Source organism: Brachyhypopomus gauderio, chromosome 11 (genome assembly GCF_052324685.1).
Source record: "Brachyhypopomus gauderio isolate BG-103 chromosome 11, BGAUD_0.2, whole genome shotgun sequence".
Lineage (NCBI taxonomy): Eukaryota > Metazoa > Chordata > Actinopteri > Gymnotiformes > Hypopomidae > Brachyhypopomus > Brachyhypopomus gauderio.
The window spans coordinates 19176873-19194372 of NC_135221.1; the positions used below are offsets into that span (position 1 = coordinate 19176873).

The window sequence follows — 17500 nt, forward strand, 5'->3', positions numbered from 1 at the left end:
GAAGAATGTGAACACACATACCATAAGAGAGTGTGAACACACGACTCACTGTAGAAGAGTGCGAACACACACTCACTGTGAAGATGCGGAACACACACTCACTGTGAAGGAATGCGAACACACACACTCACTGTGAAGAATGCTGAACACACACTCACTGTGAAGAATGTGAACACACACTCACTGTGAAGATGTGAACACACACATGCACACACACACACTGTGAAGAATGTGAACACACACACATGCACACACACACACACTGTGAAGAATGTGAACACACACACATGCACACACACACACACTGTGTAAGAATGTGAACACTCACACCATGGCATATTAACACAGACACTGTGAAGAGTGTTAACACACACACACAGTGAAGTGTAAACATGAAGAGTGTGAACACACACTCACTGTGAAGAATGTTGAACACACACACACATGCACACACACACACACACTGTGAAGAATGTGAACACTACACACCATGGCATATTAACACAGACACTGTCGAAGAGTGTTAACACACACACACACAGTGAAGTGTAAACATGAAGAGTGGTGAACACACACACACACACACACTACAGTGAGGAGACTACAGTGATTCAGAAGGAACAAACGAGTGTGTGAACGAGGGAATGGATGAACCAGCACAAAGCATGGGGACGAGTGAACAAGTGTGAAGAAGGGAATGAGTGAACGAGTGTGAAGAGAACGAGTGAACAAGTGTGAAGAAGAGAATGAGTGAACGAGTGTGAAGAAGGGAATGAGTGAATGAGAGTGAAGAAGAGAATGAGTAAACACGTGTGAAGAAGAGAACGAGTGAACGAGTGTGAAGAAGAGACGAGTGAACGAGTGTGGAAGAAGAGAATGAGTGAATAAGAGTGAAGAAGACTGAGTGAATGAGTGGTGAAGAAGAGAATGAGTGAACACGTATGAAGAAGGGAATGAGTGAACACGTGTGAAGAAGAGAATGAGTGAATGAGTGAAGATGGGAATGAGTGAATGAGTGTGAAGAACGGGAATGAGTGAAACGCACTGTGACAGAAGAAGAGAATGAGTGAATGAGTGTAAAGACTGAATGGGTGTCTGGATATGTGTGATTTGTGTACACAGTAACTCACTCTTTCTGAGAATTTCAAAATTCATACTGATATAGACATGGGGCATCCAAACCCCTACACCCCCACCCCCCCCACCCCCAGCACCACCCTACACCCCCACCCCCACAAAACCCACACCCCCACACCTCACACACCCTCCCTGTCCAGAACAGTCCCACATTGGTAGGCAGATGCTCTGTGTTTAAATTCACTCAAATGTGCTCCTATTGTCTGTGACAACTGGCCGTGTATCTCACAGAGAGATTAAGCATTTAGGATGGGACCGAGTCATGAGTCATGCGCTCACACATGACCTGTCTCATGTCCTAATTACTGCAGCCTCACAAATACCACTGTCTTGATTTTCTGCCCCTGCCACAGGAGGGAGCTGTCCAACATTAATCATACCCAAGACCCTGAACAGAATCTCAATGCAAAGAGCCGTTTTAACAAGAAATTTGTCTTGGGTAAGTTGTCTTGTGATTAAAAATCACGCACGCACGCACGCACGCACGCACGCACGCACGCACGCACGCACCGCACGCACGCTCACGCACGCACGCACACACACACACACACACACACACACACACACACACACACACACACACCCCATAGCTGAAAGAGTACCTTGTACATTCAGTCAAGCGCCCAGGGTGCTAATTACGGTATAATCCGCTCCTGGCCAAAGCTCAATGACTTTGTTTGCACATTGCTTTTCCCAAAGACCACAGACATGTGCCTGCGTTTAGAGGGTCAGGGAGTCGCCCGGCACATTGACCCTGTTCTTAATGTCCATAATTAATCTTCCAAGACTTAATCTGGGAAGATGGGGCTGTTTCAACTGTGACCTGGTGCTTTCTTTGATTATGTACTTATGATTTAATGCTGTGTTTTGTTTTCTTTGTGAAAGTTAACAAAAGACAGCGTGAGATGCAGGTGAATGAGAGAGGACACACAGCAGGACAGGGGGGAGAGATGCAGCTAATGCATACTGAGAGTATGCGAGTGTGTGTGTGCGTATGTGAATGTGTGTGTGCGTGTGTGTGTGTGTGTGTGTGTGTGTGTGTGTTTGTGTGTGTGTGTGTGTGTGTGTGTGTGTGTATTTTAATGTACAGTATGTTAAAGTATTATATTTTAATGTTAAGTATTTTAATGCATATTAAAGTATTTTAATGTTACAGTATTATAATGTAAATTAACATATTGTATTTTAATATACAGTATGTTAATGTATGGTAACATATTGTATTTTAATGTTGTCAAATGTGTTAGTAATGCCACAAAAGTCCACACACTACACACCGTGCTTAGGCCCAGCTGATTGGCCGCTGGTTTCTTCTGGACATATCAGCGCCAAACCAAAGAACCGAGATGAACCGACAGGAAACAGAACCAAAGGAGCAAAGGGAGTGGAAGACAAGCAGAAGATCTTCAGTGCTGAAGATGACGACATTCCTCAAACACAGACTATTGCACAAGACTGCTGAAGATATCACTGCAAAGTTGGGCACAAAGACTGACTTCAGTGTTTGGGCCTGGGAGACTGGTGAGAGGGTTTTGGAGTGAGCTCTGACACTTCAGCTTCCTGGGCCCGAAGTCGAGCAGGTTCACACACGTCAGAACCACCTCACACTTCTCTCCAACAGAGCTCTTTTTACATGACATGAGAGTCTTCAGAGGTAAACTGAGTGTGTGATGAAAATGAGAAGAGTTTCGGTTTAGTTAAGCTCAGAGGATGAAGCACAGTTTAGACCTGCTTGGGAACCCCTGGTGTAGGCACACGTGGCTCACGTCTGCAGTCTGAGCACACGTGGTTCATGTCTGCTGTCTGGGCGCACGTGACTCGTGCCTGCAGTATGATGACATCGCCTCACCACGAAGCCTCCATCAAATCACAATTATTTATCATGAACGTGAAGGAACCGTCAGTACCCTCTTCATGTCTGCGTAAAAACGTGTCCAGTGTGAGACCGTTACAAAATCGCTCCCATACTCCCATACTGAGTCATGACCACAACTCCACATCTAGTTCCCATTCCTCATTAAATCTTTCCCACATATTATTTTAATGAGGCCAACACTGGTCATGATGGAGACTTTTACACATTCCATTACTGGGAGATGAGGCTTATCACAGCACGGTCCGTCCCACATGAAGTGTGATGGTAGACACGTGCCACTCCAGCGCACACAAGAAACTGCATGAATCCTGAGAAATTCAGCAGGAATTGCAGAAACAGTCCATGTGCAGGGCCTCCAGGACAGTGGCATGAGTGTGAAACTCCACACAGATGCGTGACTTTTGAGTACACACCTCCTCACACCTCCCTCACATCTCCCACACATTCTCATACCTCCTCACACCTATTTTACACCTCCAGCCCCTCCTCACACCTTCCTCACCTCCTCACACCTCCCTCACATCTCCCTCCCATCTCCCCACACATTCTCATACCTCCTCACACCTCCTTTACACCTGCAGCCCCTCCTCACACCTCCCTTACATCTCCCTCCCATCTCCTCACACATTCTCATACCTCCTCACACCTCCCTCACATCTCCCTCACATCTCCCCACACATTCTCATACCTCCTCACACCTATTTTACACCTCCAGCCCCTCTCACACCTCCTCAACTCCTCACACCTCCCTCACATCTCCCCTCCCATCTCCTCACACATCCTCATACCTCCTCACACCTTCCTCACATCTCCATCGCATCTGCCTCACATCACCCTCACATATCCTCACACCTCTCTCCACCTCCTCACACCTCCTTGACATCTCCTCACACATCCTCATACCTCCTCACATCTCCTCACACATCCTCATACCTCCTCACACCTTCCTCACCTCCTCACACCTCCCCCACACCTCAGAAAAACAGGTGTTTTTAGGTTTTGGAAAATGTACCGTTGGACTTGTTCCAGAGATCCATTATCAGAGGAGAAATAGTGGCAAACCAGACCATTATGGTGAAATTTGGATGGGGAGAGCCTCATCAGAGAAGAGAGGTTAACTGGGACCCAATCCCAGAGGAGAAGGTTACTGGATCTCAGTCAGAGAGGAGAGGTTAACTGGGACCCAATCCCAGAGGAGAAGGTTACTGGATCTCAGTCAGAGAGGAGAGGGTACCTGGCACTTTAAGAAGAAAGCCTTGGGAGTCAGTACAGCAGTGGAGGTTTGAGGGAAGGTTGTCTTACTCCTACTCAGTGTTACAAATAGCTTTGTCTGACATTTTTTCAGTGATTTGCACCAGATGGCAATGCCTTCTGGGTAAGTTCTGCTCTGTTATGTTCATTCAATCTCTACTCCTCCCAGTGGCCATCCAACAAAGTTCACCTCAACTAATAAATGAACAGAACAGCCCCAGGACCAGGAGACCTCCCCCAAGGGCAAATAGCAAAGGCAATTCAGCAAGGGCATGTTAAAAGCAGAAATAAAATGAGACTCTTTCCTTCCAACGTCTCCATCTTTTTCCTCCTCATTCAGGCCCTCTCTTCCTCTCTGTTGCTCTCACTCTCTCCCTCTCTTTCTCTAACTCTCCCCCTCTCTCTCTTTCTCTCTCTCTCTCTGTTGCCCTCACTCTATCTTTCTTACTCTAGCTCTCTCCCTCTCTCTCTTTGTCTCCATCTCTCTCTCCCTCTCTCTCCCTCTCTCCCCTCCCTCTCTCTGTCCATTTTCCTGCTCTTCACTAAGCTCTCCTCTTCATCACTGTACTATACTCTCTGTCCCTTTGAAAGCTTCTCACTAATAATTCCTCTTCATTCACAACCATCTCTCTCACCTTTCACAGTAAACCTGTGTAAACATGTAAAAGGTAATAGAGCTGTCGTACCGGACGCATGTCTAAAATTAACATCAGGAAATATCCATGTAGTAGCGGCAAATTTAAAACCATTATAAAGTGTTTAACGTCAGACGCTTGTCTTCTAGCGTCCAGACGCTTGTCTTCTAATGTCCAGACGGTCATTTTCAGACCTCACAGCTCTCCATGTAATAAGCGATCACATCAGATTTTCATTTCTAATTTATTCCATACTCTTCTGGAACGCTCGACTTGTTTTGTGTTTTAGCTTCGTTATTGATAATTAGGTTAAACTCCAGTGTCCTGAACTGGTTGATATGCTGCTATAATAATTCAGCAAGTTCAAACCTCACTGGTACATTTCTTTGCTTTTCTCTAACAGTTACTTAAAGTTAAAAATTGATCAAGCCAACAGATCAATTTCAAGTTTCCAAAAAAATTCTCCAGTGTTTTACCTGGAGGAGTGATTTTATACTACCTACAAAAAAGAGCCTACAAAAAGAGGTGACCTCAAGAACACCACATAGTGCAATGTAAACACATACACACACACACACACACAGCAGACACAGACTTACGGAGCTGGTGTAGATGCCTCCAGTCTCTGGAGGCGGGGCAGGCCGTGATGGTGACCACAGGACAGGGGTTTCCTGCCAGCGTTTGTACACAGAGTCTGATGTCTGAAGAACACCTTCCTCCTGTCCACCGAACGCTCCAGGATCTGCAGGTGTGACTGGCACAGCCAAAGTCAGAAGAAATCAGTTCAGTCAAGGGATAGGTTTACACACACACACACACACCACACACACACCCCTACCTGCAGAGCTGTGTAGGTGTATGGGTAATGGTACGCTAAGTAGCACACATCGTCTTCATGCCTGAAGGTCACGGTAAAGGTCAGGGTGTAAAATGAGTGATCTCTCGGACCTCCAGCAAAGCAGAAATGGTTCCTAAGGCCCACAGGAAGAGGAAGATGAGGAAGATGAAGATGAGTACATGGGGGTTTTTTTTTCTTTCATGGTTTTGTCCCTGACTGGATGCTTGGAAGAGTGCAGAACTGAACTCAGGTATGATTTGAAAGCAAAGTGCAATTCAGACAGGGAATCGATGACTCCATTACTGTGGGGAAGCCAATACTGACAGAATTATTTTTTATATTCCCATTACAAAGCGCTTATTAAATCTGAAGCCTCAACTCTATGTGACAAAATAACAACTGCAGACAGAAGACCAAGTCCCAAAATCACTGCCACTTTCAAATGAACCACTGTGTAAAACCGGTCTAATGACAGGTCTTTTTGAACAAGACTCCTTATTGTATGTGTGTGTGTGTGTGTGTGTGTGTGTCTTTTCACCTGTAGTAACATATCTCAGTTCCAGCCCGAACCCAGTGAGGTCTTCCCTCGAGCGCCTCTCTAACTGAATACAGCACAGGCTGCATGCCTAACACACACACACACACACACACCACACACACACACACACACACACACACACGCAAACACAAATACTTTAATCTTTTATCAGCTCTTTCACCCTGACCTTACATACTGAAAGTGGAACTCTACAGCTGACCCTAAAGCTGCTCAGCAACAGAGTGGCATTGAGATCAGAGTGGCAGACTGGCAGCAGGATCAGAGTGACGATGGGATTAGAGTGGCAGCAGGATCAGAGTGATGGTGGGATTAGAGTGGCAGACTGGCAGTAGGATCAGAGTGACGGTGGGATTAGAGTGGCAGACTGGCAGTAGGATCAGAGTGATGGTGGGATTAGAGTGGCAGCAGGATCTGAGTGAGGACTAAGGATTCATACTAACTGAAAGTATACACACTTATCCAAGCATACTTGCATTTTACTGGCTTCTTGGCTTTTATTGATCTCCTGCCCAGATGTTTGGTCTGCACTGTCTAGATCTCTGACTCCAAATCTCCACTCTGATCCTGCTGCCACTCTAATCCCTCCGTCACTCTAATCCCATGACAGCAGTGGGATCAGAGTGACGGAGGGATTTGAGTGACAGTGGGATCAGAGTGCTGGTGGGATTAGAGTGGCAGCAGGATCAGAGTGGAGATTTGGAGATCTAGACAGTGCAGACCAGGCATCTTGGCAGGAGATCAATAAAAGCCAAGAAGCCAGTAAAATACAAGTATGCTTGGATAAGTGTGTATACTTTCATTTAGTATGAATCCTTAGTCCTCAGTATGAATTTATGTAAGTCTGTCTCTAATTTGCATTTCTGAGATGTATTTCTGTTAATCTACTCCAAGGACTGTCTAAACTCAGAGGACTGTCCGAGCTCCGACAGAAAAAGCAGGAGGATTGGGTATGACACCAGCAACCCCACCTTGTAAATCCACTGCTTGCTACAGAAACATCAACAACAGTTCACCACAAGCCAGTGAAGAGGAAGGGCCTTTGTTTAGAGGGATTATGATGTGCTACATTAAAAGGCAGACATCGGAAAATGTAACATCGATATCCATTTTATTGACCAGAAAAGAACGTATCAGAGACACATGGACATTGTTTGAGAAGGCAGGGTAGGCAGCTCAGATATTAGGTGAAATGCAGAGCTATGGGTGATCTGATTTTATACTCTAACGACAGGAAAGGGTGTGCCACACACACACACACACACACACACACACACACACACACACACACACACACACACACACACACACACACACACACACACAGATGTAGCAGCAAGCACAAAACAAAGGGACCGAGGAATGGACTGAGGCTGACTGTGGTGCCGTGATTGGAGGAAGTGTGTCCATCTGGCAACATGGGTTTCTCGTGGGTGTCAGAGAACCAGACAGATTGTGCAGAAGATTCAGGAAATTCATTGATGGAGTGAGGAGAGGTTGCATCAGTCCACCATGCAAGAACAGAAGAGGAGAAGTGCAGAGCTAGACATAACGTCGATGATCTGACCAGACATCACGTCGATGATCTGACCAGATATAACTTCAATGATCTGACCAGACATCACGTCAATGATCTGACCAGATATAACGTTAATGATCTGACCAGACATCACGTCAATGATCTGACCAGATATAACGTCAATGATCTGACCAGACAATCACGTCAATGATCTGACCAGATATAACGTCAATGATCTGACCAGACATTGATGATCTGACCAGATATAATGTCAACGATCTGACCAGATATAACGTCAATGATTTGACCAGATATAACGTCAATGATCTGACCAGACATCGATGATCTGACCAGATATAATGTCAACGATCTGACCAGATATAACGTCAATGATCTGACCAGATATAACGTCAACGATCTGACCAGATGTAACGTCAATGATCTGACCAGACATCAAGTCAACGAACTGACCAGATATCACGTCAATGATTTGCCCAGATATAACATCATCAATTTGACCAGATATAACGTCAATGATTTGCCCAGATATAACATCATCAATTTGACCAGATATAACGTCAATGATTCGACCAGATATAACATCATCAATTTGACCAGATATAACGTGAATGATTCGACCAGATATAACATCAACAACCTGAAAGACCCAAATGTAAAAGAATAGTTCAGAATAGCACTAAAAGTCTGTCAACATGTTGCTCTTTAAAGATCTGGGAAAAGAATAAGATTCCAGAGAGGGCCATTTCATTACAGATTCCAGAAAAAGGGACTTCAGCCGATGTGAGAACTACAGAGGCATCACTCTTCTGTGGTGCAGTGGTGTGATGTGGGTGGTGCGGTGGTGTGGGTGATGTGGGTGGTGTGTTGATGTGGGTGGTGCGGTGGTGTGGGTGGTGCAGTAGTGTGGGTGGTGTGAGTGGTGCAGATGGTGTGGGTGGTGCAGTAGTGTGGGGGGTCTGGGTGGTGCAGTGGTGTGGGTGGTGTGGGTGGTGCAGTGGTGTGGGGGGTCTGGGTGGTGCAGTGGTGTGGGTGGTGCATACCGTAGTTGAACTGACTGTTGCTCTTCTCACAGTTGATGATGTTGAAGCGGTAGGGCACATCACACAGCATCCCACTGACCTCAAAATAGAACCACTGGTGATGGGAGGAGGAGTTGACATCAGCGTTGAGGATCAGGTCATACTCACACCTGACCGCCGTCACACGGGGCCAGAAACACGGGGGGGGGGGGGGGGGGGGGGGGGGGGCACATGGAGGAATAAAATACGATGTTATGAAAATGTTATAAAAAGAAAAACAAATGAAAAGCGCAAGGTTGCCAGACACCTCATCTAAGGTGAGACATCTTCATTTTCATGCTTATCTGTGGCCCCTGGAGAAGAAAGCAGGAGTTGTTTCTTTACCAGCGTGTGTGTGGAAGGGCCTACAGTGTCGTGTTCATCAGGTGTACTTCATCAGAACCACCGCAGCCCAGACAAGCACACACACGTGGCAGCAGGAGAGAGGGGGTGTGTGGGAGAACCACCAAAGATGCCCAAGGACACAGAATGAGTGTGTGTGTGTGTGTGTGTGTGTGTGTGTGTGTGTGTGTGTGTGGTGTGTGTGTGTGTGTGTGTGTGTGTATTAGTGACAGAATGTGTGAATGGTGTGTGAATGGTGAATGTGGTATGTAGGCTCACGTGCGTATGTGAATGGTGTATGTGGTATCAGGCTCACGTGCGTATGTGAATGGTGTATGTGGTATCAGGCTCACGTGCGTATGTGAATGGTGTATGTGGTATCAGGCTCACGTGCGTATGTGAATGGTGTATGTGGTATCAGGCTCACGTGCGTATGTGAATGGTGTATGTGGTATCAGGCTCACGTGCGTATGTGAATGGTGTATGTGGTATCAGGCTCACGTGCGTATGTGAATGGTGTATGTGGTAAGTAGGCTCACGTGCGTATGTGAATGGTGTATGTGGTATGTAGGCTCACGTGCATATGTGAATGGTGTATGTGGTATGTAGGCTCACGTGCGTATGTGAATGGTGTATGTGGTATGTAGGCTCACGTGCGTATGTGAATGGTGTATGTGGTATCAGGCTCACGTGCGTATGTGAATGGTGTATGTGGTATCAGGCTCACGTGCGTATGTGAATGGTGTATGTGGTATCAGGCTCACGTGCGTATGTGAATGGTGTATGTGGTATCAGGCTCACGTGCGTATGTGAATGGTGTATGTGGTATCAGGCTCACGTGCGTATGTGAATGGTGTATGTGGTATCAGGCTCACGTGCGTATGTGAATGGTGTATGTGGTATCAGGCTCACGTGCGTATGTGAATGGTGTACGTGGTATCAGGCTCACGTGTGTATGTGAATGGTGTACGTGGTATCAGGCTCACGTGCGTATGTGAATGGTGTATGTGGTATCAGGCTCACGTGCGTATGTGAATGGTGTATGTGGTATCAGGCTCACGTGCGTATGTGAATGGTGTATGTGGTATCAGGCTCACGTGCGTATGTGAATGGCTTTGCGCAGATTCCCACTCTCAAATCGTGAGAAGAAACGGAGGGAGTTTGGTGAAACTTCCTGGGAACTGAGAGAGCCAGACAGAGCAAAAGACAGATACAAAGAGATCAGAGAGGAAGAGAGAGAGATAGAGAGGTCAGAGAGATAGAAAGACAGATACAAAGAGATCAGAGAGGAAGAGAGAGAGATAGAGAGGTCAGAGAGATAGAAAGACAGATACAGAGAGGTCAGAGAGAGACTGTAGATTCCTAGAGGATATTGAAATGAAATTCTCAACTGTTGTCTGCTTTAGAGACTAAATGTTCTCTTTCTTCTGATGTTCTGACGGTCTGCTGCATCGTCTGCTAAGAGTGAGCAGCCCCAGTGTTCGACACTTCACGTTTCAGTACAGTACACGCTGTCTTGTTTACTAGAATGAGGTTTCTTCTACAACTGTGTGATGTGAACTGTTCATAATAACAGCTTGTGAGATGGTAGTTTTAAAAGAACACAAGTCATTACCTGGAATCCTCTAAATCAAAAACAACTTTATTGATGACCTCTTCAGGACAGAGGAACCGACGCAGGTCTTCGAAAACCTTCTTTCTGAAAATAAAAGAAAATCAAAGTGGTTATCATGCACAGTTGAACACCATAGACCATGACAGCCTACAATTATCAGACATGGAGGGGAGTCTGATTAAACTAATGTACTAGGCTTGAATTAATGGACAATGACGTGTTATCATAGACGCCAACATTTCATGCTTTCTTGTGATGAAATCACAGACATTTTTTAAATATAATTACACTTGTCAGAATTCCATGGGCCGTTTGACATGTACACTTGCATGCATGCACTCACACTCACACACGCGCACACACGCGCACACACACGCATACACACGTATGCCAGCAAAAACACATGCATGCCTCTCACAAACACACACACATGCACATCACACACCTGTATACTCTTTTCACTACCATTTATGATTCTCCAGCATCAGCTCACCAACCAATCAGGATTCACTAGCAGAAACCCCAGGGTCCTAGTGCCCAAACAATCTACTAATTCTACATTAGTAGAAAAAATGAAGCACACAGGTACATTTCATTTGGTAATTTTATTGTGAGATGTGCACTTTACAAAATTAAAGTTCTGGCCAAATGGGGTGAAACGCTACATTTTATGGTTATAACCATTCAGCGCCATTTGTTGTCTATATTCTTATGGCCACCTCTCTAGAACATCACCATCAGAGCAGGAGTGGACCATAACCACAGTGGCTAACCATCAGAGCAGGAGTGGACCAGAACCACAGTGGCTAACCATCAGAGCAGGAGTGGACCAGAACCACAGAGGTTACCATCAGAACAGGAGTGGACCACACACATGTCTGTTATGTCAGCTTCACACAGGAGCTACGTCATCTTATGTCAGATAATTATTCATTTTATTCTTTCTGTGTAAGCTTTCTGCTTGGTGGACAAAATTGTAAAATCCACTAGCCAAGAAAGAATCTAAATCTAAGAGGCTGTACATTCCTGCTGATATAGAGATCTCTCTCCGTTCTGTAGGATCACCAACAATATTATCCCTCTCAGGAACTCCATAAATTATTGGATTTAATAAAATACCGCCCCTGTCTATTTACTGGGAATAATATTGGAAATTGCTGATGATATTTCTAGCCATGTGTAGCCAAAGGTGGCTTCTTCAAAACTCTCACTGTCTATTTTGAAGCAGTGTTAATTTCGTTGACGAATAGTTTTCGTCATAGTTTTCGTCAACGAACCTTTTTTTCATGATGAAAATGAGACGATAACTAAATTTAAAAAACTATACGAGGGGATAAAAACAATGATGAAATTAATGGACATTTTCGTCAACGAATAAAAACGAGACGAAAATATTGGCCAGAGACGACATCCATTCACTGATATTCACTAATATTACTCTTTGGGGTCAGAGGAGCAAACAATATTTCTGCTGCTGCTGCCAGGTTCTCTGACTACTCACAATGCTTTCATCCACCTGAAACAAATATCATTGTTCAGAAAACCTGTGTGAACCTTCAGTGCAAGTCTTGAAACTCTGCCTCAATTCAATTGTCCAATCAGCCCTCTGTCCTAACCCCCAAATGGCCAATCAGCCCTCTGTCCTAACCCCCAAATGGCCAATCAGTTGCCCCCCTCCTTCGTCTGATCATCCATGTGACTCACAGGTCAGAGGAATCTAGACACAGCCAGGAGCCAGAGCACAATTTCTAGTTTTCAACCTAGAAATACACAAACGACACGCTGCATATTTGCAGGATATACGCTTCAAACAAAAGCCTTTTAAAATAGGAAGGAGGAAAAAAACTGACATAAATAAACCCAGCCACAATGTTTCACACTTATCTAGAGGCTGTGCAGTCATGAGAGTATGTCTCCTGGGATTAGAAAGCTCACCTCCATCACGGTGTCTCTGCCACTGGCTGACAGCTCTGTCTCGTGCCTCCAACATAAAGCCTTTCTCAGAGTGAGCGGGTGTTAATAGAACCCATAGTTTCTTATCTGACCCTTCAGCAAAAACAGAGCAGGCTAAAATGACTCAAATAAATGTTCTTCGTCCCTTTGCACAAGAAAGGAACAAAGGAAAGTAAGAAAGAAAAAAGGACATTTAGGAGAAAGAAACTTTTGACCAAAGGGGTCAGAAAATGATGCGTCTAGGCAAACTCTGCAAGGACAGGAAGAGGAAGCCAAGGTAGTTAGTGGTAGTTCCACTGCGCTTTAGCAGAGCATGTTGTCTGTGTGCTCATTGAGATGCCCACCAATGGTGGACGTAGCCTAAACCACCAATATTACATTCTGGGGGTTCTGTTTGTTCTTACCATACCATTGCCTCCAGATGCTTGACAAGCCTTGATTCCTCATATACTCACTATAATCCACATGGGTGTAGCAGAGCATCAGAGTGTTGGCTTATCACCAGGGCTCACCACACAGAGCTCTGGCCTCTGGTTGAACCCCAGCACCCTAAAGTCTTCAGTGTTCATGAACATATCGGAGGCGCTGTGCTAGGCTATGGTGACATGGGACTAAATCCGCAGGCCAGAGAGTTTCCAGAAGCCGCTGAACCCCTGGAAGGATTAGTCATCCCCTCTCTGGATCACACGTACATACGCTCTTATATACACAACAGTCCAGTTAGGACTTAAAATGTATTTAAAAAGAAGAACAGCTCAGCAAAACCAGAGTCAGGGTCCGGATTAATTTTCAGCAACTCTTTTTTTGCTCATTACAATTCCCACAAAATTGAGTTAGTTCAACCACAAACATGTAGAGCTCGCACCAAGTAGGAGGCGTGATAACGTTTACCTCTGAATGTGAGGTTTCCTGCTAGCCATGGGATCTGGCCCTTGAGGGGGGAGGTGACCCCAGAAGTCAGGAAAGGCCAGAGAGGAGAACCCCGCAATGGACTTGGTGTTGGCGGCTGTGGTGGCGTAGAGCTGGGGGTCATGGTGGGGGGTGGAGATGCCATACGTCCCCACCAACCTATCTAGCATGTTGTCCTCGTCCTCCTGGTCTCGGTCCAGGCGACAGAGGTAGTGGCTGCAAACATCTCGAGCCTGGAGGTTACCATCTTTTCTGCCCAGGACCCTGTCTTCTCCAACCCCAGGGCAGGAGAGCCTTTCTGGGACTGAGGGAGCCAGTCTGGAGCATGCTTGGGCCCTTCTGCTGGCTCGAGTCTTGTTGTCAGGGTCACCGTTCTGAAGACTGCCCCTGTCTGAGGTCTCCTCAAGGTCCAGATCCTGGAAAACAGGTTGGTTGGTTGGGACAGCTATCCAGGACAGTAGAACAGACACTAGAACAGATCTCACACCACCTCCTGCAAGCCAGCAGGAAGGAGACAGAAAAACCAAGGGAACCAGGCTTGGTGTGTATTATGCATCACTCAAAAGACAACCACACCTCACACACACCACCACACACATATATCATACACTCTTCCTCCCCCGACACCACACGTGTCCAGCTGCTAGGATTCCCATGTTACCTACATTACTACATTATCTTAGTAATGTGGCCAAACAGAGAACGGAGATGGAAAACGGAGGAGCCGTGTACAACCTAATGGAAGGCGTGACAACAAACAATATGAACAATATTTTTAAAATAAACAAAATAAACAGAGTTTACAACCAGCCAGAAATAAGCTTGTTTTTTTAGGGACCTCAAAAATGTGAGCCCCTTCATAGATTTGGTCATTTAATTCATTTCCCACAGTTGTAAAATACCCCCAGATGCCCTTATAGCAGTTCAGTGGTCTGGGTCCAGCTGTCGTAAATGATCCGTGGTCTGTCTTCAATAAGCCATGATGTGGATGTTTGGGCTGGTCGCTCTGGGCAATAAGGAGTGAACATCAGGTGCAGAAGCAGAGCGAGTTCACATGGGGAGAGAAAACCGAACAGCACGTTGTCCTCAGGAGGTCTGCACACGGTCTGCCTCACCTCAGGAGGTCTGTACATGGTCTGCCTCACCTCAGGAGGTCTGCACACGGTCTGTCTCACCTCAGGAGGTCTGCACATGGTCTGTACATGGTCTGCCTTACCTCAGGAGGTCTGCACATGGTCTGCCTCACCTCAGAAGGTCTGCACATGGTCTGCACATGGTCTGCCTCACCTCAGAAGGTCTGCACATGGTCTGCCTTGCCTCAGGAGGTCTGCACATGGTCTGCCTCACCTCAGGAGGTCTGCAAACAGTCTACCTTACCTCAGGAGGACTGCACACGATCTGCCTCACCTCAGGAGGTCTGCACACGGTCTGCCTCACCTCAGGAGGTCTGCACACAGTCTGCCTCGCCTCAGGAAGTCTACACATGGTCTGCCTTGCCTCAGGAGGTCTGCACACGGTCTGCCTCAACTCAGGAGGTCTGCAAACAGTCTACCTCACCTCAGGAGGTCTGCACACGATCTGCCTCACCTCAGGAGGTCTGCAAACAGTCTACCTCACCTCAGGAGGACTGCACACAATCTGCTTCACCTCAGGAGGTCTGCACACGGTCTGCCTCGCCTCAGGAGGTCTGTACATGGTCTGCCTCACCTCAGGAGGTCTACACATGGTCTGCCTTGCCTCAGGAGGTCTGCACACGATCTGCCTCACCTCAGGAGGTCTGCAAACGGTCTGCCTCGCCTCAGGAGGTCTGCACACGGTCTGCCTCGCCTCAGGAGGTCTGCACACAGTCTGACTCACATCAGGAGGTCTGCACAAGGTGGGCCTCACCTCAGGAGGTCTGCACAAGGTGGGCCTCACCTCAGGAGTTCTGCACACGGTCCAGCTCACCATACACAACATAGAGCAGCACACTCCCCATCATGATGTCCTACGTGTGTGTTTGGAGTGTGTTTGAATGATCTTAAGTGTTTCGAAGAAACAAAATATGTTGGGGGAGACTAAACTTTCATGAGTGAATAAATATAAATGAATTCTATCCCCTCCAGACTTGCTGAAAGAGATGTGAGTGTGCACACTGAACAGAGGCCCCGGGGGGCCCGGGAGGCCCTCCACCAGAAAAAAAACAATAAATAACAGAAGACTCAGCGTAATCCAGCACTGTGATATGGCAGCATATTTCTATTAATAAGGACCTTGATAGAGAAACAGGTAAGACAGTGTTCTGTGATTAGCTTTGGGAGAGGGAATAGTGCAACTTGTTGAGCTGAGTACACAACTCCATGAAGACAATAACCACCACAATGACAAAAGGAGTCTTTCAGTTTACATCTAGAAATTAAGGATCCTGTTTGAGCTCAATTCATTTAGCCTCTCCAATCACCCCAGCATCTTAGAGGAAGCACACGTCTGGTGTTTGTAAAACAAAAAACACTTAATTATACAGTCAACAGATGAATCATCACTGTTTTGAATGCCTGGTGCCTGTAATAATGATGCTAAACTAATTTTTAAAAAGTTTTTGTCTTAAATTGAGGTCTTAGATCAGACTTTTCAAATGTATTCACTCTCAGCACTGTGCCAGGCCTTGTGAAGGCCCTATTTGGGGTGAGCAGATGACAAGGTCATTGTTAGGCACAGCAGCTGAAAAGGTCATCGTTAGGCACAGCAGCAGCTGAAAAGGTCATCGTTAGGCAAAGCAGAAGCCACTTCTGAATCCACTAAATCCCATCTTGCTGAAATGTCATTAAAGCCATTACTGAGGTGTGTGTGTGTGTGTGTGTGTGTGTGTGTGTGTGTGTGTGTGTGTGTGTGTGTGTGTGTGTGTGAGAGAGAGAGAGAGAGAGAGAGAGAGAGAGAGAGAGAGAGAGAAACCCATGCTATGACAATGTTTTCATGGGAAAGTCCACTGGGAGAATCTTAAACAGGGGAGTCATTGGACTGTCAAAACAACAGTCTGAAAATTAGAGATCACAACTGTCAGTTACACCCTTCACAGTGTGGAAGTGCACTGCTGTGATTCACAGAGGCTATGAACTAAACAAAAACACACCATAGGGTCCTTATATCAGTGTGGACATCTGAAACGTGTGCTGAAACGTGCAGCCATTCAGTCCTTGCTACAAATAAACAATTTTTTACTCCACAGCTAATTACCGAGAAAGTGGGGAGGTGGTAGAGACAGGAACAAGGGGAGGTGGGGATTGGGAGGGGGTGGAGACAGGAGCGAGGGGGAGGTGGTGATTGGGGGGTGGAGACAGGAATGAGGGGGAGGTGGGGATTGGGAGGGTGGAGACAGGAGCGAGAGGGAGGTGGGGGTTGGGAGGGTGGAGACAGGAGCGAGGGGGAGGTGGGGGTTGGGGGTGGAGACAGGAGCGAGGGGGAGGTGGGGGTTGGGGGTGGAGACAGGAGCGAGAGGGAGGTGGGGGTTGGGAGGGTGGAGACAGGAGCGAGGGGGAGGTGGTAATTGGGGGGTGGAGACAGGAGCGAGGGGGAGGTGGGGATTGGGGGGTGGAGACAGGAGCGAGGGGGAGGTGTGGATTGGGGGTGGAGACAGGAGCGAGGGGGAGGTGGGGGTTGGGGGTGGAGACAGGAGCGAGAGGGAGGTGGTGATTGGGAGGGTGGAGACAGGAGCGAGGGGGAGGTGGGGATTGGGGGGTGGAGACAGGAGCGAGGGGGAGGTGGGGGTTGGGGGTGGAGACAGGAGCGAGGGGGAGGTGGGGATTGGGGGGTG

At 46.8% G+C, this 17500-nt stretch overlaps 1 protein-coding gene across 1 annotated transcript in view; it reads right to left on the reverse strand.

Moving 5' to 3' along the window:
* Positions 1-5398: 5398 nt before the first annotated feature.
* The window catches only part of LOC143526571 (cytosolic carboxypeptidase 4-like), a 70211-nt gene continuing 58109 nt past the window's right edge, over positions 5399-17500 (reverse strand). The window contains 9 exon segments of the mRNA XM_077021044.1: positions 5399-5412; positions 5499-5583; positions 5585-5653; positions 5738-5870; positions 6276-6363; positions 8874-9022; positions 10331-10414; positions 10849-10932; positions 13693-14126. Of these exon segments, the coding sequence (XP_076877159.1) occupies positions 5399-5412; positions 5499-5583; positions 5585-5653; positions 5738-5870; positions 6276-6363; positions 8874-9022; positions 10331-10414; positions 10849-10932; positions 13693-14126 (1140 nt within the window).